This window comes from Rhopilema esculentum, chromosome 16 (genome assembly GCF_057945365.1).
Source record: "Rhopilema esculentum isolate cy_ngs chromosome 16, ASM5794536v1, whole genome shotgun sequence".
NCBI lineage: Eukaryota > Metazoa > Cnidaria > Scyphozoa > Rhizostomeae > Rhizostomatidae > Rhopilema > Rhopilema esculentum.
This window is the reverse complement of record NC_142830.1, coordinates 9,577,640-9,604,970: the sequence shown is the minus strand read 5'-3', so window position 1 is coordinate 9,604,970 and position 27,331 is coordinate 9,577,640. Positions and strand designations below refer to the sequence as shown.

Genomic DNA, 27,331 nt, shown 5'->3' with positions numbered 1-27,331 from the left:
ATGGGAATCTGCGGATTGCGGGTTCAGCATAATTTGCGTCTTGCATCCTTTGGTGCAAATTTGCAACGGTTTAAGGCTTTTAGGAGTTGGATGCATTTCCAAAGTGAGTGAAATCATAAGAACTTGTCATACAGTTACATAAGGCAATTTTTCCCTTTTACCAAGGTGGAGGGACCAAGTTTTGTGAAACAGGATCTCCTTTTTGCTTTTTTGTAGATGGACAACCTTTTCTTATTTTCTTTAATTGTACATTTTATGAGGAAAGTGAATTTACATTTGCCTGTCTTATGTATGCAGAATTTGAAGCAGAAGCTATAAGATTTTGTTGAAATAGTTGGATCTATATTGAGGCCCTCCCAGGGGTAATGGGGATCAAGGGATCAGCCGTGTTTTTGAATGGATGATAGGGACATTTTGTATTTTCAGATGGGGAGCAAGACAGCATTTTGACAAGATTTCGAGAGTGTTGGAACATTCAAGAAACGCTATTAAGAATAGGGAATACTCTCTGAACATTTTTAGGGAACATGGGGACACAGCTTACTCTTGGGCTTTAGATATTTCCTAAAGAGAATGACAAAAAGAAACTCCAAGATGAATATTGTTTAAAAGGGTCGTTTTTCCTTGGGTTTGGCCTCGGTCCCAGTTCCCTCTCTTTGGGTATCTACCTGCTGGTCACGTCTTCCCGTAGTGACGCCCGATAAAACACGCTCGCTTAAGATCAGAAGAAAACACGCGCCGTCAACATGTATCCTCTTAGATTTATAATTAGTTCGCTTGTTTGTTGCTGAATATATCGTAAAGGTGAAACCACAACTATTATATGATTTATTTCTCGGTATGCTCAACCCTACTTCACAACAAATATAAATCATCTATACGCCCTTCTCGTGCAGCATCTTTGGAAAGAAAGAGAATGACAGTACTTTGGAATTCAAAAAATTGAGCGAATCAATGTTTTGCAAATATTAGCTGAATTATGCTGAGCATTAGCTGAAAAAGTATGTCGTATCATAAATATCATAAATATCATCATTAATCTAAGCATTTTAGCAATCCTGACTTACGAGGCCATGCATTGACAATACGTGGTCAAGAGATACGTAAAACATTTCAAGCTTTCAACCAAATTCGACTGAGGTTAGTTAACTACAGCAGCCTAATGCACTATGCCAAAACCTTGGATATGTTAGAGATAAGCCTTTCAAAATACTTTGTTCTTCCATTTTTAGTATGATTTGGAATTTCTTAAGCTTATCAAAGAAGTGAGGCATAGCGCTTTAAATACTTTAAATGTACTTTATTCGTTGTATTTTAAGGCAACAGTGACATATATAACTCAAAGGCATTTAAATCAAGCAAAATATTTTTAAGAATATGACATTTGTCATATCAACGCCTTTTGGTTTTCAATACTTAAAAAAAGAAAAAATATAAGCATTAGTTGTCTGGTCTGCTGGACGATAGAAGTTAATAGCTTCTGTATGCTGTAGTGGAGATTTTGTTTTGAAAGCAATTCTATCCTAATTTCCAATGGTAAGACAATCTCAAAAGAAGGAAAACTTTGTTTTGAAAAAAAAGATATCTTAAGAAGGTTGACAAAATTTATTGAGAAGATATGAGAGACCGGTCGTTATTATTTCTTTGAGAGCTTTTCTTGTTATCTTTGAAAACAGAGTATGAAATCAAAAGAAAACAGTTTGTGAGAGAACTGTTAAATATGATGTTTGTGATCATGAAATGAATAATTTTAAATGCTTTCGTGCGTTTCTAGTTCAATATTTAGCATTCAAAAATTCAATTTTAAAATTTTTAGCCCCATACTTTCGAATTTCAGCTGCTACAGAAATGTAAATTCAAAATCCTTTATCTGCCAACGGGCAAAGCATTGGGGGGTGTTGGGTAGTTGGCTGAGCATCCTTGTAAGGATACACGGAAGGTCCTGCGTCCTTAGTTTCCAACATTTACGACAATTGTAAATATTAAGTCCAGCTATAATGACTAAAAGATTGCCAGAAGACGATGATAATAAAACAAACAGTTACATTTTAGACTGTGATGATTTGTGAATGAATAAATGAAATACAGCGTTTCGTTGTGATAATGCGTTCGTTCGCGATGATTTCAGGCGACAACAACTTTCACAACTTTAAAGATAACACCTTATACAGAAAAATAAGAAGGCCCTTACGTAGGCGCTTGTACATAGGGTGACCAACTAAACAAATTCAACACACTCCCCCCGATTGACGAAGTCAATCTTGGAATAATCTATTTACAAAAAAATGTACGTTAGTTGTTATTTAAATAATGTTTGCTATGTGTTCTCGAATGTCTTCATCCCATACCATAGTAATCGATGGTTCATGTTCTTTTTGACCATTAAGGTGTTCAATTTCAGTTGAGTTTTCTTCGTTAGCATTAACTTCAAGTGGGTATAAACGTTGTATCGGTCTTTTGATATAGATGACTCGTCGCGACTTATCTAATGTTTTGATTTCTGCAGCTCTAACTAGTCCGTCTCTTCCAGTTAGAAGTTTAACGACTTTTCCCATCGCCCATGTATGTTTGGGAACCTTATCTCTGAAAATGTGTACGATGTCTCCGACTTGTATTACGCGTTTCGGGTTTTTCAAACAACGATGTCGTTCGTGTAACGATGGAATATATTCCTTTTTGAACCTTTGGCGAAAATGTTCAATGATTAATTCTAAATAACGAGCGCGTTTTGTTAATGAAGTTTTATCCGAGGACAACGATAGTGATTCCGACTGATCGAGGATTCGTCTTCCGATGACAAGACACGACGGCGTTAATGGTGGTTCCGATATCTCTTCACCAACGTATGTTAAGGGTCTAGAATTTATGATTCCTTCAGTTTCGATCAATGCTGTTTCCAGTTCTTCGTACGAAAGCTTTGCGTTTCCCAGCGTTTTTCTGAGACATTTTTTCGTTAATTTTACGCATATCTCCCACCAGCCACCCCACCAGCTGGCAGTAGGAACGTTGAATTTCCATCGAATGTTCATATTTTGCGCATACATTTGAACGTTTTTATCCAGAAATGTTTTTCCATTGTCTGAAACGATAAGTTTACTTAGTCCTCTCCGAGCTGTAAAACGTTTAAGCGCGCGAATGAATGTTTCTGCGAAAAGATCTGGAACTAACTCAAGGTGTATTGCTCGCGTATTTGCACAACTGAATAATGCAATGTAGCATTTATTCATACGATCAGTTTTGGTGTAGATATCCTTTACATATAAAGGACCTGCAAAATCGACTGCAACGTTGGTAAATGCTGCATCTTCTGATAAGCGATATGCAGGTAACGGTGGCGCATTTGGTGTTTCGTATGGTTTTCCATGTATAGCTTTACATCTGGAACATTTCGCAATTAAGGATTTTACAATCTGACGACCTTTCGTAATCCAGTAATTGGATCGTACTTGCGCGAGTGTTTCATTGACTCCATTGTGTTTGACTGTTAAATGGCTATGCCAGATAACCAATTTTGTAAAATGATGCTGACGTGGCAATAATACGGGGTGTTTACTGTTATACGAAATCGATGCATTTTGAAGTCTACCCCCTACTCTGATTATTCCTTCTTTGTCGACAAAACATCCGAGGTTATTTCTAATTTCTTTATCATTTCCAGATAGATCAAAGACCTTTTGCACTTCTAAGTGCCACATGATTTTCGCTTCGTTGACTTTGGACAAAAAGTCGTCACTTATGTCTGTTTGTAAATTTTTAACCTTTCCTTCTAAAATTGCCACGAATTTCAATACGAGCGCAGTTACCCGTATTAAGCGAATGAAGCTACTGTAATTTACGCATGGAATGATTTTGTTCAGATTTAGCTGATCGTTATTTTCAGTTACGACAACGTTTGTATTAATTTCGATTTGCTGCGAGGGCGCGATTTCATTTACAGGCCAAAATTCCGAGTCGTTTTCCAAAAACTGTGGCCCGTTCCACCAAAACTCGTTTGATTGCATTTTAGAACAATCAATGCCTCTTGAAGCGATATCAGCTGGATTGTTAGACGTTGGACAATATCGCCAATTTTTCTTTTCGGTTAAATCGCAAATTTCATGCACTCGATTTCTTACAAATACTTGTTTGTGTTCTTTGTTACCTAAAACCCAGTGAAGGACAACCTGTGAATCTGTCCAACAAAAGATTGATTCTAAGTTAATTGTGCTAATCAAGGCATTGTGGACTGACTTTATAAGACGCGAAAGTGTTACTGCGGCCATTAGTTCAAGTCGCGGTATTGTTTCACCTTTCATAGGTGCTACTTTGGTTTTCGCACAAATTAATCGGCTTATTACTAGTTTAGATGATGATTCGACGCGAAGGTATACACAAGTCCCATATGCATATTGACTTGCATCAGAAAAGCCGTGTAGTTGAATCGAAATAGCGTCATTACTGATAATATCTCCCATTAGGCTTCGTGGAAATTCAATTGGTGTTGTGTTTGCAATGTTGTTTACGATTTTGAGCCAATTATTGCAAATGTCGTCAGGGAGTTTTTCATCCCAGGCTGTTTTCAATTTGCACAATTGCTGAAATATCATTTTAAGCGGAAGAATTACCGGCGAAAGTACTCCGAGCGGATCAAAGAACCGCGCGGTAGTTCTTAAAATATTGCGCCTGGTTACTTCAACATTACTGCTAGCGGCTTCGATAAACTCCGAAAAGTCAAACACAAATTTGTCGTTATTTCTGTTCCAAGGCATTTCTAGGATTTTAGATTCGGTACCATTGCATACTGTATTAGAGATCGATTTTGTGAAGGTTTCATCATCGTCGAAAATGACATTACTTTCCTTCGAATTTGCGGTTTTACTATGCATATTTTCAGCTAGTTCAATGCGTTCAATAAGCGAATCACTGTTAGAGGCCCATTTCCTCATATTAAACCCTCCAGAAGCAAAACAAAGTTTGAGTTTACGATAAAGTTCGAAACTTTCCTCCTCAGTATCTAATGAAAACGCAAAATCGTCGATATATAGAGATTTTTCGACGGTTTGCACAAATTCGTTATCTGACTGTCGATAGTTTTCAAGGTGGTGACGTACAGTAGCATTAAGAACATACGGCGAACTCGTAAGTCCAAAAACTAAACGTGAAAACCTCAATGTTGCAAGCTCAGGATCTTTTTCAAAAACGTTATCGTACCACAAGAATCGGAGAAAATTCCTGTCGTTTTCTTGTATAATGATATTCAGAAATGCCTTTTCTAAGTCACCAATTAACGCTATTCGTTTAGCTCTGAGTCTCAAAAGTACATCAAAAATGAGAGGTACCAGATTTGGGCCTGGTTCTAAGCAATCGTTTAAACTTACTTCGCCGTTTTGTTTAGAGCTTGCGTCGTAAACGACTCGAAGTTTTGTAGTTTGCCGCTCTTCTCGAACTACTTCCCTGTGAGGATTATAATACACAGATCCAACAGGAGCCGAGCATAACTCCGTATCCTCTACCTTTTCTACAACACCGGAATTTAGTTGTTCAGAAATTACTTCGTTGTATTGATGCAAAACATCGGGTTTTGAATTTAAGCGTTTTAACAGGCTTTCGAGACGTTTACGTGCTACTTGATAATTGTCTGCAATTACAGGATGATCTTCCTTGAATGGGAGCGAAATCTCATACTTTCCGAGTTTTTGATTAAAATGAATTTTTCCCTCTAATGGATTTTCGCTACAAGTTAGTTCTTGCTCATTAGACTTGATACCCATAGATTCGATATCCCAGAATTTGTGAAGTTCGTTTATCAAATGTTTATCGCTATCAACGACAATATTGTCAGTTTTAAGGACATGTGAAATGATAATGTTCGATGAGTGTTCATTTGTTGACGGTATTTCTACGGGACCGTTAAGTACATACCCGAATCTGGTAAGTGTAGCTACGGGGCCATAACCTTGCTCCCCCCGTACTACGTGATCTAACATGAACTGCCAAATGTAGTCCGCCCCAATCAATATGTCAACTTCAAATTCATCCATGCCGCTACCTTTATCAGCTAAAGGCAAATCTTTTATGTGGGGATATTTCAGTTTGGCTACGTCTATGGCTTGATTAGCAACCGGGCTACAAATATTGTCTACCACAAAAGCATTAATAAACACAGTTAGGTTATCTGCTCCTTCGATAGCAATTTGGATTGAATCGCACGTTTTTAATGTCCCACTAACGTTACCGAATTCTTTAATGATTACCTTTTCTGTGCTTATGGTGGGCAACTGTAACTTATCCCTTAGCCTGCGTGAAATATACGATTTCTGGGAGCAAGAGTCTAAAATAAGTCTTACAACGCATTCTTCTGTGTTACTGTCTACTCTTCTTACTTTAGCTCTTGCAGTTTGTAATAAGACAGCGGTATTTGTGGTGTTATTGCGAGACGCTAGTAAAGTACTTACCGATGGTTGTGTGGGCGGTGACTGAGGCGCGGCGACGGTTTCCTTGTACGCTGTTTCTCTTGCTTTTGCAAAACTTGCGGAACTGCCAGCTTTTGAGCCACAAATTGCAACATGGTGCTTTCCTTGGCATTTGAAACATATAGTATTGCTTCTGCAAAATCTGCTAACATGTCCACCACGTAAACAAACAAAGCATCTCCGTTTCTCGCGTAATGTCTGCTTCCGCGCGTCAGGATTCGAAACCGTTGTGCAGCTCGAAGAAAAATGTTTCTGCCCGCAAAATAAACAAGATGGTATTCCATCGTTTGCACTCCTTTCTCGTTTCTGGTTGTTGATTAGCAGTGTAGCTGCTGTGGATTGCTGAAAGGATGGTTTTGATCCAACTGTTTTTGTATTGGTAGCACTACCAATAGGTGCATAAGCGCACTTTTCTCGAAGTGAAATTTCTTCACCGAACGCTAATAATAGTCCTTCTAAATCCCATTCATCCGATAGTTTCCTCGAGATAAGAAGTCTTAACTCTACCGGTATTTTTGACATTATGATAGGCGTCAAGATAGTTCCGTAGCTTTCTGCAGATACACCAATTCCATTTAAGCTGCGAACAGTGCTTTCAACTTTGTCGTACATTTGACGCAATTTCTTTAAATCCGCTCCGTTTTCAGTCCTTTGTAAATCCATTAAGGCTTCAATATGTTTTGAAATAATTATTTGACGATTTCCATATCGTTTTCGCAATAAGTCTAGAGCTATTTGATAATTTTCACTTGTGAGTGGAAGACCTGATATCGTTTTAGCGGCTTCGCCAAGCAGCGATTTCTGTAAGTATTTGAATTTGTCGATAGGAGCCAAGCCTTGAGATTCATCAATTGTTGAGGAAAAACTATCCCAAAATGATGGCCATTCTGTCGGGTCTCCATTAAACACCGTTAAAGGTAATTTTGGTAGCTTCACTTTTCCTGCTGTGGCAAAACCTTGTGATTCGAAGCTGCGATTAAGTTCATGTTGCGGGGCGATCGTGTCCTTTCTGCTAACTAGATCTATTTGACATATTATGTCTTCCATTTCTTCTTCCAAATCGCTACGATCTACTATTTCTTTCTCGATATCGACTTCTTCCAAAAGATCCTCAATTTCTGTATCTAGTGTCGTGATAATCAATCGTTTTCGTTCCAGTGTGTTTTTGATTGATTCGAGTTTCGATTGTTGTTCCGGTGGAAGATTCTGACCGCGCGGAGGCAACAGCTCTCGGGCCTTCGCGACATTTTTGCGAACAACCAGGCGATGACCGTTTCGTGCCTGAATTTTCTTCTTTAATGTTTCTTTTTCAGACATTACAGCTCCCGGGTCACGGTACCAAAATGTTGGGTAGTTGACTGAGCATCCTTGTAAGGATACACGGAAGGTCCTGCGTCCTTAGTTTCCAACATTTACGACAATTGTAAATATTAAGTCCAGCTATAATGACTAAAAGATTGCCAGAAGACGATGATAATAAAACAAACAGTTACATTTTAGACTGTGATGATTTGTGAATGAATAAATGAAATACAGCGTTTCGTTGTGATAATGCGTTCGTTCGCGATGATTTCAGGCGACAACAACTTTCACAACTTTAAAGATAACACCTTATACAGAAAAATAAGAAGGCCCTTACGTAGGCGCTTGTACATAGGGTGACCAACTAAACAAATTCAACAGGGGGAGGGGGGGTACAAAGCCCCTATTGCCCTCTTACTCGATGCTTTTGGCTATTGTGCAAGTTATTGGAAACTTGTCAAGCACAAAGATGATGTACATTATTCGTTGAGCACCTGGCTATGCTTAAAATCCTAAAATGGATATTGAAAGAACTCAATGGCTAGATGAAACTTACACAAGCAAGAACATTAATTTAAATTGCTTGCAGGTTTGCGGGTTACGGTTTTACATTCAAGGAAATGAGCAGAAAACAAAGGTTGCAATTGCTTTCACCAGCAATAATTTTAAGGTAGCAGACACTAAGCAAATCTCACCAGCAAACATTTTGCAGTGCATTTGATCATGCGTGTGATTCTACATGCTTGAGATATCTTGTTTTCGTCAGTACACTATTCAATAAATTTGAATTTAAAACAACGGCCATTTTGGTGTGCAATTACGGCTAGGGAAATGAAGTTTTCAATATTTGTATTCGCTCTCCTTTTTGTCAAAGACATTACGTTGATTCTCGGCGTCGTTTCAAAAGGTAAGCTCGCTATTTGAAGTAAATAAAGTCCATATTTTTTTGTTTGCAAGCAGCAATTTCATTTTTTTCATCATATTTGTAAACAACAACAAATATGAATTTTTATTATAAAAATGTGGAGCAATTCGTTATTTTACGTCAATAAGCATAAATATTAAATATGAAAAAATTGATTGCTCTAGAATCATTTATACATTTCAATTGTTCTAAATTTCACACATTTAACATTATCCTGCATTTTCATAAGATTATTCTTGAGGATATAAATTTCTTATTTTGGCAGAGGAAGACGTTATAGAAAAGGCAAAGAAAGCAAAAGATGAATACAAGAAAGGAGAGGGATTAACAAGATTGAAAGACAAAATTCCAAAAGAAAATACGATGGGACTGATATTCACATGGATAAGAGACGAAAAAATATGCCTCCGTAGAGGAACTGAAGCTAAGAATGCATGCTATGCTCTAAGTGACTTTGAACTGCCAACAAGCACTGAACGCATGTTTTGGTTCCTGATGCCGTATCAAAGAGCTACCGACACTACTGAAAATTGGTAAGAATAAAAGTTCTAAGCATCGAACTTTCACACTAAAATCTTTGACAATTAGGTGCTTTTTTTAACCTAAGGGACGAGTCATTGATGCAAACCGTCATAGCTACAAGCTTCAAAACAAGATTAAACATCTTTATTTTTTACTTAAAGGACTTATTTCTAATATACTTTTCTAGGCCAGATGAACTGGAGATGAATGAAAATTCTAGATAATGAATTTATTTATTGAATTTGAGAAGGTAACGTCAATAATACACAATGATTCACCGACGAAACTCCCCATTTTGGGATGCTGAACTCTGGTTAAGAGTTAAGGCTGAAAGGTCTCGAGCAATCGAGTACATTTATTTCTTATTTACTATTATGCAAACACCATTTGACACAAGTTGCTTTTATTGTAGGTACGAAAGACTGTATAATTCTGTTGCAAAGATTCTTTTAACTGAGAAGGAAGACGAAGCACCGATATTACTTGCCAAGGGTGGGGGAATTAGTGGAAAAGAAAGATACAAGGCTCTTGAAATAGGAATTGGAGAGGGATATACATTTATGAAGAGCACAGTAAATGGAGAGCAAATTGGCCCAAAAATGAAATTGAATGTGAAGGAATCTTTTAAAGATCTTGAAGATGCAGTTGATAAGGTGCTTGACATGATAATAGCGGCTTATGAAGTTGATTTGAAGAAAGGCGTTGACCTCGAGAAATAGAAGAGACTGTTCGTGTCAACTCTCAGATATTGTATATATGAGATCTTAATAAAACAAAAAATTAAAATAAAACCATACCAAGAGCTAAAAGAAATTTATTTTTGCATTTTTACACTACAAGGTCATTTTTAACTAATTAATTGCAAAAGGCACATGCAAAACGTGTCAGCTTTTGACTAACAGTAACATGAAATTAACATTATTTGGTACGCGCTAAAAAGATTGATATAAAATAGTGTATATGTTTGAATCTTTTCAGAATGCTATGAAATACCGCTAAATATGCTAAATCAGCTAAATTTGTTAAAAAAGTGGATAAGATATGACCAATGAAAGAATTGAAGTTTGCAAACGGACTTCTGTTAGTTCATAAAGTTATGAACAAAGACAAAATAACAGTGATTTGATAGGGAAGGAACCTGCACATATGTGGCCATGTCTCACAGTGGCGTACCCAAGGGGGGGAATAGGGGGGTCCGGACCCCCCACTACTAAGGCCCTGGGTACGCCACTGATGTCTCAACCAATATTTCAGTCTTTTAATTGACTTCACACATCAAGAAGGGTTTCACTATGCTTTATTGGCTATGTGATTTAAATGAAAACGATTTCAAACAAAGTTTTTGTGAAGTTGTCACTATTCTTTGAGGTCCAAGCCCGGCTCAATTTAATAATAAATATTCTGAAATAATACAGTTTTGCTATGTCTCCTCAGATATAGTTAAGTGCCTATTTGACTTGTAAAAAGGTCACCAAACTCAGAATTGTTTAACTCCTCAAGGGCCTGCTCAAATTAGGCGCGCTAGGGGGGCTTCTGTCTTTTGCGCCGGGGTCCCTACACTCCTCCTTTGATGTCATACATAAACATGTCATACATGCCTGCCAAAAGTACTTGGAACACCCAGCAATGTACGCTGCATTTGAAACCTTTCAAAAAATTACTACTTACACTTCCTTCCCCCTAAAACAATGTTGATTATTTAGAGAAATATAATAAAAGAAGCGCAAAAGAAAGTGCTTCCTAAAATCCTAACCTGTAACCTAGATACATTAGCAAAAAAAATTCGTCTTTGTCGATAAACTTTGTCGAATAAAATTTCGAACAACTTTTCAGAATTTTGTCGTGACAAAATTTTGTCGTGGATTTTTAACACAAAAATAGCAACATATTACCAAAATATTAAAAGACAAATCCATACAGGTTGATTTACATTCAATCCTATAGGTGTCCCGAATTCGTGGAGACAGGGGGCTTGAGCACCCGTTCGGACTTTGGCCTAATCCCCCAGACATCTTTTTCACACGGAACCTCATGACAGGAAAAACCAAATTAAAGCGGTATATGTCCTAAGTTACTGCAAGGTGGAGTCAAAAGAGTTGATTGTTTACATACAGAAGTTTTGTAGGCTTATTACATTTGTTTAGTTATATTAAAACGAAAAATGGGGACTATCTGCTAAAACTAAATAGTAGCTTGAACGTCAAAAACTTTTTTCTAATTTATAACTGAGTTAGCTGAGTTAGCTTGTATTTTTAACTGAGTTAGAACTATTTTCATTGAACGAGGGTGAAAAGGAAAGTTAATTCAAGAACCGACAATAATGATGATGATGATGATGAAGATAATTATAAAGATTATGTAAATGAGGAAAAGACGTAAATTACATGGAATAGATCAAAAGGAAAAGGATACATAAATTTGATTCTCTACCTTGTGCTATAGTTTTTCAATGCGAATTTTCAAAAAGCTTGAATGCAAAAAATTTTGTCGTGACAAAATTTCGTCTCATTTTGAATTTAATAGTATATTTGTTTGAAATATTTGTCTGAAATTTTGTCACGACGAAATTTTTTGTAGTTAATGTAGTAAACCAACATTGTTCTGTAGGGGAGAGGGGGATGATTGATTTTGACCTTAAAAATTGACGTCAGTGTCCCAAGACTTTTGGCAGGCATTGTAGATATAATAATAAGTTACATGTTTAGATCAATGTTGAAGTAATTTGCCTTATTGTTCAGACGACTGGCGATTAAAGGGATATACAAGGGGGAAAAGTAAAGGAGCCTATGAACTGTATTTTTGAAGTTGATTTATTCATGCTGTAATCTTTCTACAAAATTTTTGGACGGTTGCTGTCACCGTGCGTAATGTGGGCGTCATTTAAAGAAGGGACACAGTTTCAAAGTAAGGCAAACCTTGAATGGGTGCGATGGAGCTTTCCTTTGAACAGTTTTTGCATAAACCTTCCGATGATGCAAACTCTTGTTAATTTGATATTTCGTTGAGGTCTTTAAAAAAAAGTTTAAGCTTACTTTGTTGCGAGGGCAGTGGCGGTGCCAGCAACTGCAGAGTGGGAGGGTAATTGGCGTGACCAGTGAGACCACGCCCTTTTGCCTTGTTTCAGAATTTTGTACTAAGTAAATTTTCCTTATGCAAAAATATGATCTACCCCTACCCAAAGCTTTTTAATCAGTTTTTGGAAAAAATATGCAGACCATGCTTCAACAAAAGTTGAGTACCCCAAAAAGTCCCTTGGAGCCACCACTGTGTTGGGGTGCTTAGGTCATTTCATTTTACATAAGTTTTTTGTTGAGTTGAAGAGAAGAAATCTGAAGGCATTACATGGAAAGAGGGCCGAGAAAATAAATTGTGGGGGAAAGAGGCAAAGGATCTGTGTGCTACCTCAAAAACATTATCTTGGAATGTGCCTTTAACTTTTACTTAAATTGTATCTTTTAAATGCAGGCTTGACGTTACAAACTTGTACATTCACAATATGTATCCCAGCCTTGATTAACTTTTGGGATTTTTTATAATTAGCTCCTTGCAGAAACAGTTTCGTAGACATGGCCATATCACTAGCATTATAGACTAGTTTCATTTATTTTCAAGCTATGATATCGATTTATGTGTTACCCATCTCCTATCCTATTAGTATTCTTTCAAATCCATCATGATTTATCAGTTAAGAGATTTGACCGTGCAAAATTTACTTCTGTAGGGAAAAACATCTACACCCGGCAATAAAACCACGACTATAATAGCTCTCTTTGAGTTCATTTACTCCTCTATTTTGGCCTCGCAGCCAAGGTCTCAGTGGCGTAGCGTCCGGGTATTAGCCTGTGCTCCAGACCCCTAACTTGAAAGTAGAGGTCTGGGACACAGGCTACCGGGTATTCGATGAATGCGAGTAAAACGTTTAGGCCAAACTCCTGTATTGACACCACACAACTTTTGAATCTATCTATATAGCCTAGTTTAACAAAGCCACACCCAGCCCCACCCAACCCAACCCAGCCCCATCTAACCCTACCCGGCCCAAAACAGCCCCAACCAGGCCAACCCTTTCGTAGGAGAAAACCCAATTGAGAAAGTCACGCTACGCCACTGCAGGGTCGCTAGCTTTGGGCGGGGAGAGGGTAATAAGTTCCTATTTGCCGACAACGTGGGTGAGCCATCCTTTATTTGCCGACAAGTCCAAAGTTTCACAGATAAAGCACCCGTGCATGAACAAAAGTCCTCGTTTCAACAATTCAATACTATTCAAGGAGGCTCTCACATCCCAAGCCTCACCCAATGTACCGTAGACTTGCATTGTCAAGTAAAAAAAAGTTCTCTGGCAACAGCTTATCCATTAAAAATTATTCATTTGGTGACCAGACTGCATTACTCAAAACACCACACTGAAAGTATTTTGGTATGTATGTTCAACAAGTTTGTATGTAAGGCTTTTAGTGTATGGACTATAAAGCAATTGCAACTTAAAGATGAAATTGCCAACCGGAGCGATAGATGTATAGATAAACGTACCTGTGAATGTAAACCCTTATCAATTTATGTCCGTCTTTAGTTTTTTCGGTGTGTTGTGTTTTGATTCAAATCTTTAGACTATTCCAGTCTTAGCTAGAAAAGAGATTTACTGACAATGATATCAGATTTATAAAAAAGACCATCCTAATTGAAATGCTTGTACATTTAATGTCCTATTTATCGGATAAAGCAGGATTGAATGCAGTATGCAAAAATGTCATTCAAGTTTGTGGTAGGTGTGTGCATTCTAACCGAAATTCCCCGTTTGAAAAGGGTAATTGATTTTGTTTATATGTTATAAGTAATAACACTTATTTCACTTAAATGTGTCTTCATTACACAAAGGTGTTTTAAGAAATAAGGTCTGCGCGCTTAATATCAATTGCCAAGCCCAGGTGTAGGTAACAGGCAAAATTAAATATTCCAAAAACAAGTCTGCTCTTTTCTTTATAGGGAGAGGGATAAAGGGAAGGGAGGAGCGGAGATAAGGGTAAAGAGAGGGAAGGAAGGAGATGGGAGAGGAGAAAGAGTAGGGAAATAAGGCGAAGTGGAAGGAGGGAGAGGAAAGCTCTTTTACCAACAAAAAACACCAATTTTACTTAAACAGAGGGCAAACGGACTAACATTTTGTTATTTAAAGGCAGTTTTAAAATCATAGAATTATATCACAAAAAGTGCGATGCAAAAATACTACCCCGCCCTAACATTGTCTCATAGAATTTAGAAGAAATACAAAACTGACCCTGCCAAAAACTAGGGGGATGTGCCCCCTCCCCTGTGGTGCCGCTATTGAATACAATTTATTTTTCTTGGCTAAATGGTGATATAAACTGTATTAAATTTCTTTTGCACCATTTGTGAAGTTAACATTATGGGTAATCAGAAGATAGAATTTGAAATAAGCCCCAAAAACAGAATTTACAACAGGGCCCACACCACGAATTTCAAGGTGGAGGGGCCAAGTTCTTTAATTCAAACCTGAATTTAGTGCTTCAAAAGTGGGGCTCTTTGGAAATGTATTTGCTTACCAGAAAGGTGGGGGCCATGGCTCCTTCGGACCCCAATCCCCCTTTATAAGGCAGCCTTTCCACTAGCCTGGGTTGAAACATATCCGGGTTAAAAGTTATCCGTTTCTGCGTCGCGTTCCCACTAACCCACTTGAAAAACGGATAAGTTTGAAAACGGGTCTCAAAGTGGGTCAGTTTTTACCCGGGTATCTTTTGACTCACCTGCGAGTTAATGGAAACGCCGAACCTGGATAACACATTTGTACAAAGATGTGATTTAGTTACTTTTTCTTTGTTTGTTTACAGAAACTGCTATGAAATATCTAGGCCAAACTCTAGAAAAAGCCGAAAATAGGTCATAATTCAATGCTTGGATATTAATAACAGAATCTGAATATGGTAACCAATTTTTGATTATATATAATCATTGACATTTTCAAACTATTTCAAAACCACACTCAGGGGTGGTCTGGCCTCAAAATCGCAGGGTGGCTAGAAAACTCAAGTGCCCGGTTTAGGGCGTGGCGGGGAAAATTGAGCCACACCCCTAAAAATGTGGCCTAGAATACGATTGATTCAATAAAAATTGATAATTAAGCAATACGCTAAACACCAGCAGTATATGGACTTTAATTCCTAAATTCGGACCCAATTGGATCCATACCTTTCCTCTCGTGTAAATAGGCTTTAAAATCCCACGTAGAGTTAAGAATCAAGATCAAAACTTATTTAAATTCTCAGAGTTTCAACTCTTTTCGAAGAAGTGCAAATGAATCAGCAAATTGGCCAACGACTTGCTCGTAATCAAGCGGAAAGGTTTCTCTTCTTTTGAAATTATCAGTAGCGCTGAATAATCTTTCAAAGGAAACTTGGGTGCAGCTAAGTGTCATCAAGCATTTATACGCGTTGTAGAGGGAAGGGCATGCTGCTAGGTGCATGTTGTATTCACTATTTTTTTTATAAAAACCAGTAAATTTAGGTTCAGGCTGACTGTTCTTAATTTTCGCAAAAATCCGAGGGTGGATTGTCCTTAATTTGTTCAAATTAATAGGATGTAAGCAGTGCGATTGCTAGCTTTTTCGCTTTTGGGAGGTGTTCAGGCATTATTTGCCAACAAAGTGAGTGAGACAGCCTTCATTTGACGACAACATTGAATATTCACCGAAAAGCAACCACACATGGCTAAAAATCCTCGTTTTGGGATAAAATGTTGTTCAAAAATGCATTAAACAGTAACTCATCCTTAGCTAGTTCCTAATTTGATCTCAACTTTTGAGCAGTTTTGATGCTCAAATTCTTATAAAATTGTTATATATGATAAAAGATATAAACATCATTGCATCATTGCTTCTATATCATTGCATTGTGAGGAGTGACTTCGATAAAGAGGCTAACGTTGTTCCGCACAACAATCGCAAGCACTGTGTTTTTCAATATTTCCTGATATTATTTGCTAATCCATGGGCTCCGACAAAGGTTGAAAAGTGGGGGGGGGGGCAAGGGAAAATTTAACACCCATAACAAAAGATTTTGAAAAAGACTCCCCGCCCCCCCTTCGTCGGAGGCCCTGTAATCTGTTGAAAAATTGTCGGTAGCAATATGAGTGAGAATACTGAGAAACCGATAGCTAATATTCATGTAAAGAAGAAGAAATCGCTAGGGAGACAATGCGCTGCTTTTGGTTGTTATAATTTTTCCTATAACACAGATGGTTCACCCAGTGGCCTACATTTTTTTAAATTTCCGCAAAAGAATCCAGAGAAGAGAGTGTGGTGTAGCTTGATCAAAAGAGTGGATGGTTTGGATGGTTTTAAAGATACTGCAAGTACAGTGTTCTGTCAAGAACATTTCAAAGATGAAGATTTAAAGCGAAACCCTCAGCGATGGAAGTTGCATCATGGCGCAGTTCCTTCGTTGAAGCTTTATAACAGTGATGCGAGGACCAGCAAAAATCTCCCGCAAGGCACCAAAGGATCGCAGCCACTATTATGAATTTCGCCAACAGCAGCCTTCTTCTTCTGCTACATCTGGACTTAATGATTGCTCTGATTCCATTCAAGAAGATGTTTCTAATTACAGCAACAGTTCTACGCAAACAAGTTTTTCTTTTGTTGTGGCCCCCGTTTATTTCGATGATGATTCCAGTGATGATGAAAACCAGTCAAGAAATGAGCAAAGGGAGTATTGATTGATCAACTTTCTTTCCAAATATCAAATTTAAATGCTGAACTGTCTGTTGCAAAAACGGCATTTTTTTCACTTGAAAGTTACAAAATGATGATTCTGCTGTAAAATTTTATACTGGTTTTTCTAATTATTCTTCTCTTCGATCTGTTTATGAGTATCTGGAACCAAAGTTGCAGAACATTTCTTACTGGCGTGGCTCTAAGTCTCATGGTACATCCAAACAAAGACAAGAATCATCGACAAAACCAGGTCCTAAAAGAAAGCTATCGCATTTTGAAGAATTTATTTTTGTTTTAATGCGTCTCAAAGTTGGCTTGTTTTTGAACGATCTTGCAGATAGATTTGGAATCTCTGTTGGTCATGCATCCAAAATATTCTCTACCTGGATCAACTTTCTATACCATGAACTGCCTCTTCTTTTTCCTTTTCCTCCTAAAGAACATATTGAAGCTTTAATGCCTGATGAGTTTAAAAAGTATCCTTCCACAAGAATAGTCATTGATTGCACAGAAATTTTTACTAAAGTTCCCTCATTCATGAAAGCTCAATCACAGACATGGTCTGAGTATAAGCACCACAATACTTGGAAGGCTCTCATTGGAATATCTCCTACTGGTGCTATTACTTTTGTCTCAAAGCTTTGGTCTGGCAGAGTGTCTGATAAAGAGATTACCCAGAAAAGTGGCCATATTGATCTTCTTGAGCCTTGTGACAATGTCATGGCAGACCGAGGATTCGATATAGCTGACATTCTACCAGTTGGGGTTACACTCAATATTCCACCTTTCAAAGGAAGCAGATCACAATTAACCAGTGGCGTAGCTAACGGTCATGCTTGTCATGCCGGGCATGACCATCTATTTCCAGAGATTACATTTTTCAAAAAATTATATTTTCGTAAGAATAAAGTCGCATTCTCCTGATGAAATAGCTCAGGCCATTCGCCTTTGGAGCCCTTTGGTTCCACGCAAGAATATGGAGCCCTCCGAAGGCGCTCTTCTATTGTCGGGCATGACTAAAACAAAGGGTTTCCAATTTAGTCATGCCCATAACATAACGCTGGTTCCCTATGTTTGGTCATGCCTAACAATAGGAGGGAGTGACGCAAGAGAGAGCAAAGGCTAGTCATGCCATTTCGAGAGGGCATGACCATCATTATAATCATCAGAACCGTCCTGTGTTATTTCGTGAACGCGAATGCGAGGCATCGATGGCGGCGCTGCTGTGCCTAGATCCACGAGCTGGGAGGTAATTCTCTGTAGGTAAAATGCAAGGAATAGCTTATTGCCAAGCAGCCACTATCATGTTAATCTCCAGAACATTTTATGGCAATGACAGGGTTTTTCAGCCCTAATGTTGTTGCACTATGTGGAGAAGTGACAGGCACGAAAGGCCATTTTTGGACATAAAATCAGCGAGCAGGATCATTTTATGCAACCAAACGAAACTCTCAGCCTTTTCAGTAATCAATTGTTACTAGTTGAGCATTTGCAGAGAATCTTCTTGATTTAATGAATGCCAAATCTTGGTGCTGTTCACTGGAGATGGATGAAAAAATAGCAGTGTTATTTTCCAAACCAACAGATTTGAGAGCTTAAACTTTCCAGCCATTTAGCAGCATATTCAGAAACTGTTATGCCCTTTAATAGCATTGTTACCATATTATGATTAGGACCATACGATTGTAATTAATGGATATGGAATGCCAAAACTTGCTTAAAGTTATTCTTCAATTTTTTGTTTATTATCACATGCAATAACACTGTTTTTACACACAATTAAAGTCAAACTCAAAGCTCTACTGACTTCACTTGTAGTTGAAAGTACCTTTTTACTACTTATAGCTGTTGAAATAAAATGACCAGAGACAAGTCAAGCATGTTACTGATCTTGTTAGTTAAACAGTTTTATTTCATTATTACAACTTTTGATGTATTTGAAAATTTACAAGATCAAATTATTTCATTTACAACCCTTGTTTGCTAGATTTAGTAAGGACAATCCAATCATGTGGATATTTACCACAAGTATATGTGGAAACATCAATGTTTTTGTTAAGCTAAACTTATTTTGCAAGATAATAAGACTATTTGTGGAAAAGATGACCAGAAAGCTCCCATTCAGTTTCATGTGATTTATTGTTTCATTTACAAATTTTAGCTTATCTCCAAAATTTACAAATGTATTTCAGCCTGCAAATTGAAAGAAATTAGGAGAGCAACACAATTTTTGATTTAAGCTAACATTATCTACTATACTAAAACTAATGTTTTTCAATGTCTTTTGTACCGTTCTGTTTGGAAATTGTCAGAACTCTGTCTGTATAAATTACCAACAAACCAAAACAGTGTCACAGCTATAAGATAAAGGTCATTTCATGGTGTAACAAGATGATTGCTAAGAAATAAAAAAAGCTCATTCCAAAAGTTAATCAAAAATTTTTTATAAGTCACAAGCCTTAAAATTAAAATTTCCAAAAGGAACTAACCAACTAAAAAATTGGGCGTGGTAAATTTTGGCCACACCCATATTTTTTCAAATTTGAGGGGAGGGCATGACCACTGCTATTTGGCTAGCTACCCCACTGCAATTAACACCAGCAGAGAGTGAAGAAACAGCCCAGATTGCAGCTTTTAGAATTCACATGGAAAGAGCCATTGGTAGAATTAAAAATTACCACATTCTCGATGGAGTTCTACCATTATCCTTATGCCTATTAACTAATCAGATTTTTACTGTTTGCTCTCTATTAACTAATTTTTTGCCATTTCTAGTGATACCCTCAATTCATAAGAAGTAATTTAATTGTATATAAATGGACAGCGCTTTTTATCTTTAATTTTTTATCATTTCACCTCTTATATGCAGCACCCATAGATAAACAGCTATAAGTAAATCATAATCTGTCAGTTAATCTGTAAGTAAATCAAAAATTCCGAAGCACCGCTCGTGTATAAAAATGGCTGAGCTGTGGGAGAATAGAATTATTTACAAAATCTTCATCAAAATCATGTTTCTGGATAAACAATGGCTGCTGATCTTCAAACCACACTACCAGATCTACTCTTTTTAAACCTGTACAAAACATTTGGCCTTGGATCTAGTAGAAGAACTTGTGAATTTTTGAATTGAATCTTGCCTTTCTTTGTCAGAAAAAAATTCTTGTCATCAAGAGCAGTTTCAAGAGACATTCCAAATTTTGAAGATGGGCATTTTATTTCAAGCCCCCATGAATCCTCTCCATCCCTAATAATACCATCCAAAGATGCACCAAGGAAAGAATGCATGCCAGAAATGATCAGACCTGGTTCATCAATATGTGCATCACAAATGCCTTTATTGGTTAATGTTTCCAAATGCAAAGAGCATACATGTGACTCATTCAATTGTCCATGCCAAGTGCTTGTTGAAGAGAAAGAAGAATAAAACATAGATTTTAACTCTGATGATGGCTCCACTTTGTTAACTGCTGCAGAGTAAAAATTAGAGGCAGTAATCAGGTATAGTCTATGTTGTTTCCAACAATCATTGGATGATTGACCATGTGTAGCAGATTCAATATTCTGTATTACAGTTTGGCTGAGAATCATGTTATACTGAGCATAGAAATCAATCATTCCTTTAAAATTAGCGCATGATATGTCGTAACTGTCACTGAATGGCACAGGCTCCTCAGAATGAGAAATAGACAAAGTAACAAAAGAGTCATTGAATGGAGAGTCTGGAGAATTAGGATTGGTCTCAGGCATTGGATGAAAAGCAAAATAACAACTTTTAGGTGTGGATTCAGCAAGGCTTTTCTTCAACTTTTTAAAGCTTTCCTCATTCAAATGAACATCTTTGGCTTTGCAAGGATCATGGCAAATGTTCTTTGGCTCTTGTTATTTACCACTATCTCCTCCAAATTTATTTTTTTCAATTACAATTTGGTCAATTGGAACTGGAGATATTGATGTAAATGAAGAAGGCAGATTCCACACACTGATAACTTCGATGTAGAAGAGACAGGTTGAGGACAACTTTGATAGCCTTTTCTATTGAAGTCTTCCAAAGCAAAAAGGACACCACCAACATGGTTAAAATTACCCGAACCAGACATGCCAGCACCAGCAGGACATGTACAGGCTGCACAGCAAACATCACCAGAATCGTTTGAGAGGACAACGATGACTTTGTATAAAACATTCTTCATTGAAGCTTTGATACGCACATCAAAAAAAGTAAAGTTAATATCTTTAGCAACAAAAAATTTCTTTCGTCCTTCGTAGAAAAACTGAAAGGCTTTGAGCTTTTTATAGGCTGTACTCTTCAGCTTGATATGCTTGAACTTCGTTGTTCGTACAACAAGATAGTCATACAGCTGAACAAAAGAAAAGGCAGGAGTCCCTCTTAGATCTGATGTCCAAGGCAAATGGCTACATTTTGACTTGCAGGTAGCTTCATATGTGCAATGAAAGTCATTTCCAATTAATGGGTGCTGCGAGAAAGAACATTCATACTGGGATTGGTTTTGCAACCGGCAAAAAATGGCGTAGGCCCTTAGGATAAGGTCTGCCTTCACACCAGATGTCTTCTCCTTGTAGCACACCAAGATCTTGTTCAACTGCTCAACGTTCAACTTCTTTAAAACTTCAAGGGAATCGACAGTTTTTCCGCCAGGCAACAAGGTCTTGAATTGTTCCATAATTATTATGAGCTAGCGTTGTGCGGAACAACGTTAGCCTCTTTTCCGAATCATGTCTCGCAATGATAATCGAATGTGAAAGGGGTCTGTTTACTGCTTAATACTGTAATAGTGCTAGTTTGGATTTCGTTTGTTTTGCATCCTGTAACCTTAGTAATTTTATCACCGTTCGCACATTCGATTGTTTATAATTCCTTTTGTTTTCTTATTGCACCTTTAGATTCATTAACTATTTCTTTTGGGATTTTAAGGATCATTATTCAGTTTATGTAATTAATCTTCGGACTAATATATTTTGTATTCATTATTATTATGTAAATTTACGTAGCTATGTAGCATTACAATAAGTTCTTGTTTAGTCATATTTTGGGCGTGTTTCATATAGAGTTAGTTTTTGAGTTGGAGTTGGAGTTGAAGTGGGAAATGGAATTCGGTTAAGAGCGATTAGGTTAAGTTTTGATATATGTATATTTAGGTTCTCGACGTTACACTTATGTGGCAAGATGCTTGTGAAAGATCTTGTCGACATGAAGTATGGATTTATAGAATACGTATTTGCATTTATGGAATCGCGCGTGATGATTTATTGATTGTGCATTATTATAGTATAGTTTGAACGGACAGTGCTTGTGAAAGACTGTGCCTATTAGAGAAACATTGTGAAGTTTATAACCTTTCGCGGAAAGATCACATGATCGGAAGATGGACGTTTGAAACATTATTTATTTGTCTCTTTGTCTCAATTCTCATTGAAGGACTAGTTTATATCGACGGTAACGATAGGGTGGATGTATTCATTTGGCAAAATAACCCTATTACATTTGGTGTCAGAAGTGGGATATACATTCGAAACGATACTTGAAATACAGTATTCGAAGGTGCTGGAAACAGACCCGAACTCAACGCGACGAAACTCAGCTCGGACAATCATTCAGGTTTTCACTTACTAAAGGCGACACCTATTTGTCATTGGAGCATACCAAGGTGAATACCCTAAAACAGTATTTGGAGAATCTGCACGTGAAGAGACATGCATTTTATTGATGGAAGGCGACGAACAACTGTTCAAAGAGACGATAGTTCGTATACCCTAAATACCATCCAGAGATGCATTTGGCTAACATTTATCTTACTGGACTTGTCATTTTAACACTAACGGACAGATAATTTCGGACAGTCGTTTATTTATAGTATTTGTATATAGAATCGAGGACGATTCCTTTTTTCAAGATGGGGAGGTATGTAATAGTGCTAGTTTGGATTTCGTTTGTTTTGCATCCTGTAACTTTAGTAATTTTATCACCGTTCGCACATTCGATTGTTTATAATTCCTTTTGTTTTCTTATTGCACCTTTAGATTCATTAACTATTTCTTTTGGGATTTTAAGGATCATTATTCAGTTTATGTAATTAATCTTCGGACTAATATATTTTGTATTCATTATTATTATGTAAATTTACGTAGCTATGTAGCATTACAATAAGTTCTTGTTTAGTCATATTTTGGGCGTGTTTCATATAGAGTTAGTTTTTGAGTTGGAGTTGGAGTTGAAGTGGGAAATGGAATTCGGTTAAGAGCGATTAGGTTAAGTTTTGATATATGTATATTTAGGTTCTCGACGTTACACTTATGTGGCAAGATGCTTGTGAAAGATATTGTCGACATGAAGTATGGATTTATAGAATACGTATTTGCATTTATGGAATCGCGCGTGATGATTTATTGATTGTGCATTATTATAGTATAGTTTGAACGGACAGTGCTTGTGAAAGACTGTGCCTGTTAGAGAAACATTGTGAAGTTTATAACCTTTCGCGGAAAGATCACATGATCGGAAGATGGACGTTTGAAACATTATTTATTTGTCTCTTTGTCTCAATTCTCATTGAAGGACTAGTTTATATCGACGGTAACGATAGGGTGGATGTATTCATTTGGCAAAATAACCCTATTACAATACTTTGTAAACTTTTATCGTTATTTTATGTTTTTTCCATTTACATTTCCATTTACGCAATGTCTGATGTCATTTTCAGAATGAGAAAAATGTATGTGAGGCTTGAAACTGTTGTCTACAACAACAAGCAACATATCATAAGATTAACTCTTGGCACAATTAAATGGAATTAATGTATTTCTCCTATCTGCAACGCTATCGGAAAGATGGGCGACACCACTCCAATCACTTTTGTAGCTTATTATTGTAATATTTGTGTCTCTATAGTAAGTGTAAGTCTTAGGGTTGTTATGCATTTCCATGCTCCCTAGGCTTTTATATTGTAATTGATTGTCGTTTCAAATTTTATGAGAGAAAAAAAAAAAAAAAAAAAAAAAAAAAAAAGACCGAGGACACTGATTGTTATGTTGAAACAAATAGCAAAATGGCTACAGTTCTTACCGATCATCTTTCTTTCCATCCTTCTACTATCGGTACTAGCATTTGTTCATAATCAGTAAGCATTTCATGTTGTTAATTAACTTGATATCCTTATATTTTTAATGTTTTACCATCTGCATCATGTTGGAAATAATAGCCGATAGGACTTAGCCTCACTGAACGTTATAATCAAAGGTAACACGCCAGTTAAGCATGAGTAGGCAAGACATTTACAAACAAAATATTCTGTTTACCTAATGCTATACAGATAGTAAAATATTCTCTTTCGACGGTCCGTAGATTGTAAACTTTTCTAATGACAGTCAAAGAACTGCAGGTTGTTATCAGATTTCCACGAATAATTAGAGTCACAACATCGAAAAAATCAATGAGGTGAATCTTGGCCCTCGGGCGTCGGTGATGGTTTATTTTAGATCGTTATCAGGAGCGAAAATACCGGAGGAGTGTGTGGGGGTGTGACACCCCACCCTCCAATCTAAAAAATAGTCGATTTCGCAGGGCAATCGAATATTTTGTAGGGCGCTAAGAAGAAGTTTATTGCAGTGCAGAAACCCCACCACTGAAGTTTGTTAAAGGCCGTTTAGGGATTTTTAAATGGAAATATCATATTTGCGATGAACTTCCCTTCCTGACATTGCATTCAAGCGAAAGGAACAAGTATTTCTGAAAGAGCTCAGTTATTAGCAAATAAAAACATTTCTTACCGAAAGTCATAGCCAATGGATGCAATGATGATTGATGCATATGTTTATGAGGGCAAGGTTGAGTCCACGTAAATTAATTTAAGTTATAAATTATTTTCATGACAGGTACGGTGCCACTGGGGGGCTAGGGGGCTGTAGGTCCCCACTTTGGTCAAGCTAGAAATATCTTATCATTTTTTAATTACATTTTAAAACAGTATATTAAAAATAAAAAGAATAAACTGTTAAGATGCCGATTTTCTTTGATTTAATTAATCATGTATATTTCTTTTATTTTTCTTTTATTTGCATTAATTCAGTAAATCGTTTTCTGTATCATTGCAAACTTTTCATTTTGGATGTGTAAACATGGCCTTCTCGGGACAAGAAACTGCACATTTCTATTCAGGAAATGAACTTCTCCAAATCAAAACAACATCTTCCTCTACCATTCACAACTGTGTGCAATCTAAAACGAAAGGTTACCGTTTCTTTCTTTCCCCAACGTCTATCATTAGAACTTTAGCATGACATCCCCCTCCCTATTTTTCCAAATAAACAATAATAATTATATTTTTAGCAGTATAATATTTTGCTAAATTTTAGTCTGGGAGATGCTTTTTAGCCCTTTGCAAGGTATTATTTCAGAAATTTTCTTTCACGTTGGACCTAACCATGGTGGGTCCTCCTACCCGAGCACAAAACTTTTTCCTTCGTTCCCCCCCCCCCCCCTTCGGGCTCAATTTCGTCGTCCCGTCCACATCATGTACCAAAAATCATATGCCACGAGATACAAGCTTTATTACAAAGGATAATCAAATTGGACATTTAATTTACGCTCATGTAGAGAAATAGATATTGCATAGGCAATGAAGTTTCAAGTTTGCTTTTATTGCTTAGAAGTTTATCCTTGGTAAACCTATAGACAAACCTTTGCTTCGAGGTCCGCAGGGCACCACACAGTTTTGCAGGGCAGAAACCCTTTTCATTCAGCTGCTGTTGAATTCAGAATTTTGAAGTAAATAAAAAGCACATTCAGTGCAATAACCTATAGGGAAATCTGAGAATCATTCACTGCCACCTATCTTCTTCAAATTAAAAAGATAAGTAATTTACCACCGACTGAAGCCTCTGGTCGCTTCATTTTTGATTTAACTAAATTTTAGTATTCTATTTATGTAATCTTCTTTATTGTTTCCATGAAAAGGGCACCCACGGAAAGGGCCCATTTAAACATCATTGTGTTGTGTATACAACCAACGTTTGTTGGCTCACGCTTAGAACAGCTTACTTTTAAAACGGGGCCTTTTGAAGAGAAACCTTGCGAAGAGATTCTCCTTATTAGATGCTTGTGGAGCTAAATCAAATTTGAACAAATGCAATGTCATGAAGGAAACTTCGATTTTATGATCTGTGTCAAAGCCTTTTGACTGCAAAAGGAAATTTGTCATTTGATAAAACCAGTACTGCTTTAACACAAAAGGTTTGACTCACCTTTTCCGGAGAACAGCAGTCTTATAATGAACTACACTTGTTAGTAAGCATACTTTTTTTCTAGCATCTGCAATTTTGATCAACATCAACTGGCTATCAGACAGATAAATATCAAAACACGCGCAGATGATTGCTGAAATTACACTTTTATTGGCCCTGGTTATTTTTAATCACTTCGTTTCGGTGTTCCTCACGCTCGATTATTTCCGTTTCTCTCTCCAAAAAGGAGCTGCTTCAAGGCAATTGCACCTATTTTTTGTATAAAAAACCGTCAATAAGAAACCAGGCTCTAAGATGACCAAAAAATTAGGAGACACTTAGAACTAATAACTCTTAACCTTAAGCATCCGCTCGAAAATTTATTTTTCAATGATTGAATGGAAATTGCTCTTTCCAACGATTAGGCATATGTTTCCTGTTTAATCTGATAAAATATGTTAGTTGAGTGTGTTACTTTGTTCAAATAACGGTAATATAATGAGTAAATAAATCAGCACCAAAATGAAATAGGATGCTAAAAACACGACATTTCCAGTATTTCCTCTTTAAGTCATTCGACAAGAACTGAGCAAAGCAGACAGGAGGCAAAATTGAAAAGAATGCAAAAATGTAAGAATGCAAGAATGCAAGAATGTAAGAATGCAAGAATGCAAAAAACAACACTAACTACCGTGACCCCATGAAACCCATTAAATAAAGTCAATGAAATTTCTCAAGACGATGCCCTTCTACAAGCGGACAAAGAAAACAACAACAATCGAATTCCCTTCACCCTGGCCTAAAACACTATTAAACTCCGCAGAAATAAGAATACAATATCCCGGTACTTTTTCCTGCCAACATCACCTTTGTCGAACCGATTCTTCAACATCAGATCAATTTTACCTATTCTTCATCCTGCGTAATTAATTGTATCATCTGCACCAATTGCCAATCTTTCTACATCGGCAAAAATTCCCGCCAAATTAACAACCACTTTGGAATGGAGAATAGTTCCAATTTTCAAGTTTCATATAATTATCTACCCTGGGTACCAGACTTACTATATAAAATAAAATAGAGAGTCTGGTCTAGTGCGCCCCATTCTCGTTCTGGTGTGCTGATCAGGAGCGAGTGTACAGATTTCTGTACGTTCAAAGGTCACGG

At 37.1% G+C, this 27,331-nt stretch overlaps 4 protein-coding genes across 4 annotated transcripts in view; 2 read left to right on the top strand and 2 right to left on the bottom strand.

Moving 5' to 3' along the window:
* LOC135681938 (semaphorin-5B) overlaps positions 1-13,824 on the bottom strand; it is an 81,442-nt gene extending 67,618 nt beyond the window's left edge. Inside the window, exon 1 of the mRNA XM_089112941.1 lies at positions 13,732-13,824. The gene's annotated coding sequence lies outside the window, so the exon portion shown is untranslated. The remainder of the gene's footprint in view (positions 1-13,731) is intronic.
* On the bottom strand, positions 2,304-7,769 carry LOC148958265 (uncharacterized). The gene has a single exon (XM_089112956.1). It carries the CDS (start codon positions 7,767-7,769, stop codon positions 2,304-2,306), a length of 5,466 nt encoding a protein of 1,821 aa, XP_088969082.1.
* Positions 8,471-10,014, top strand: LOC135681941 (uncharacterized). The gene is made up of 3 exons (XM_065196611.2): positions 8,471-8,661; positions 8,945-9,212; positions 9,614-10,014. The coding sequence occupies exons 1-3, from the start codon at positions 8,586-8,588 to the stop codon at positions 9,918-9,920; spliced, it is 651 nt and encodes a 216-aa protein (XP_065052683.2). The 5' UTR covers positions 8,471-8,585; the 3' UTR covers positions 9,921-10,014.
* Positions 13,825-17,007: 3,183 nt separating the features above from the next.
* On the top strand, positions 17,008-23,838 carry LOC148958264 (uncharacterized). Its single transcript, XM_089112955.1, has 2 exons — positions 17,008-17,840; positions 19,472-23,838. Exons 1-2 carry the CDS (start codon positions 17,222-17,224, stop codon positions 19,723-19,725), a joined length of 873 nt encoding a protein of 290 aa, XP_088969081.1. The 5' UTR covers positions 17,008-17,221; the 3' UTR covers positions 19,726-23,838.
* The last annotated feature ends 3,493 nt before the right edge of the window (positions 23,839-27,331 follow it).

Excerpts from the sequence above, each read along its gene's own strand:
- LOC148958265 (XM_089112956.1), bottom strand. The coding sequence starts at position 7,769 with ATGTCTGAAAAAGAAACATTAAAGAAGAAAATTCAGGCACGAAACGGT.
- LOC135681941 (XM_065196611.2), top strand. The coding sequence starts at position 8,586 with ATGAAGTTTTCAATATTTGTATTCGCTCTCCTTTTTGTCAAAGACATT. Across the intron at positions 8,662-8,944 it reads TCTCGGCGTCGTTTCAAAAG|AGGAAGACGTTATAGAAAAG; the intron begins GTAAGCTCGCTA and ends TTATTTTGGCAG. Across the intron at positions 9,213-9,613 it reads ACCGACACTACTGAAAATTG|GTACGAAAGACTGTATAATT; the intron begins GTAAGAATAAAA and ends CTTTTATTGTAG.
- LOC148958264 (XM_089112955.1), top strand. The coding sequence starts at position 17,222 with ATGCGTCTCAAAGTTGGCTTGTTTTTGAACGATCTTGCAGATAGATTT. Across the intron at positions 17,841-19,471 it reads TCGTAAGAATAAAGTCGCAT|GGGAGGGCATGACCACTGCT; the intron begins TCTCCTGATGAA and ends TTCAAATTTGAG.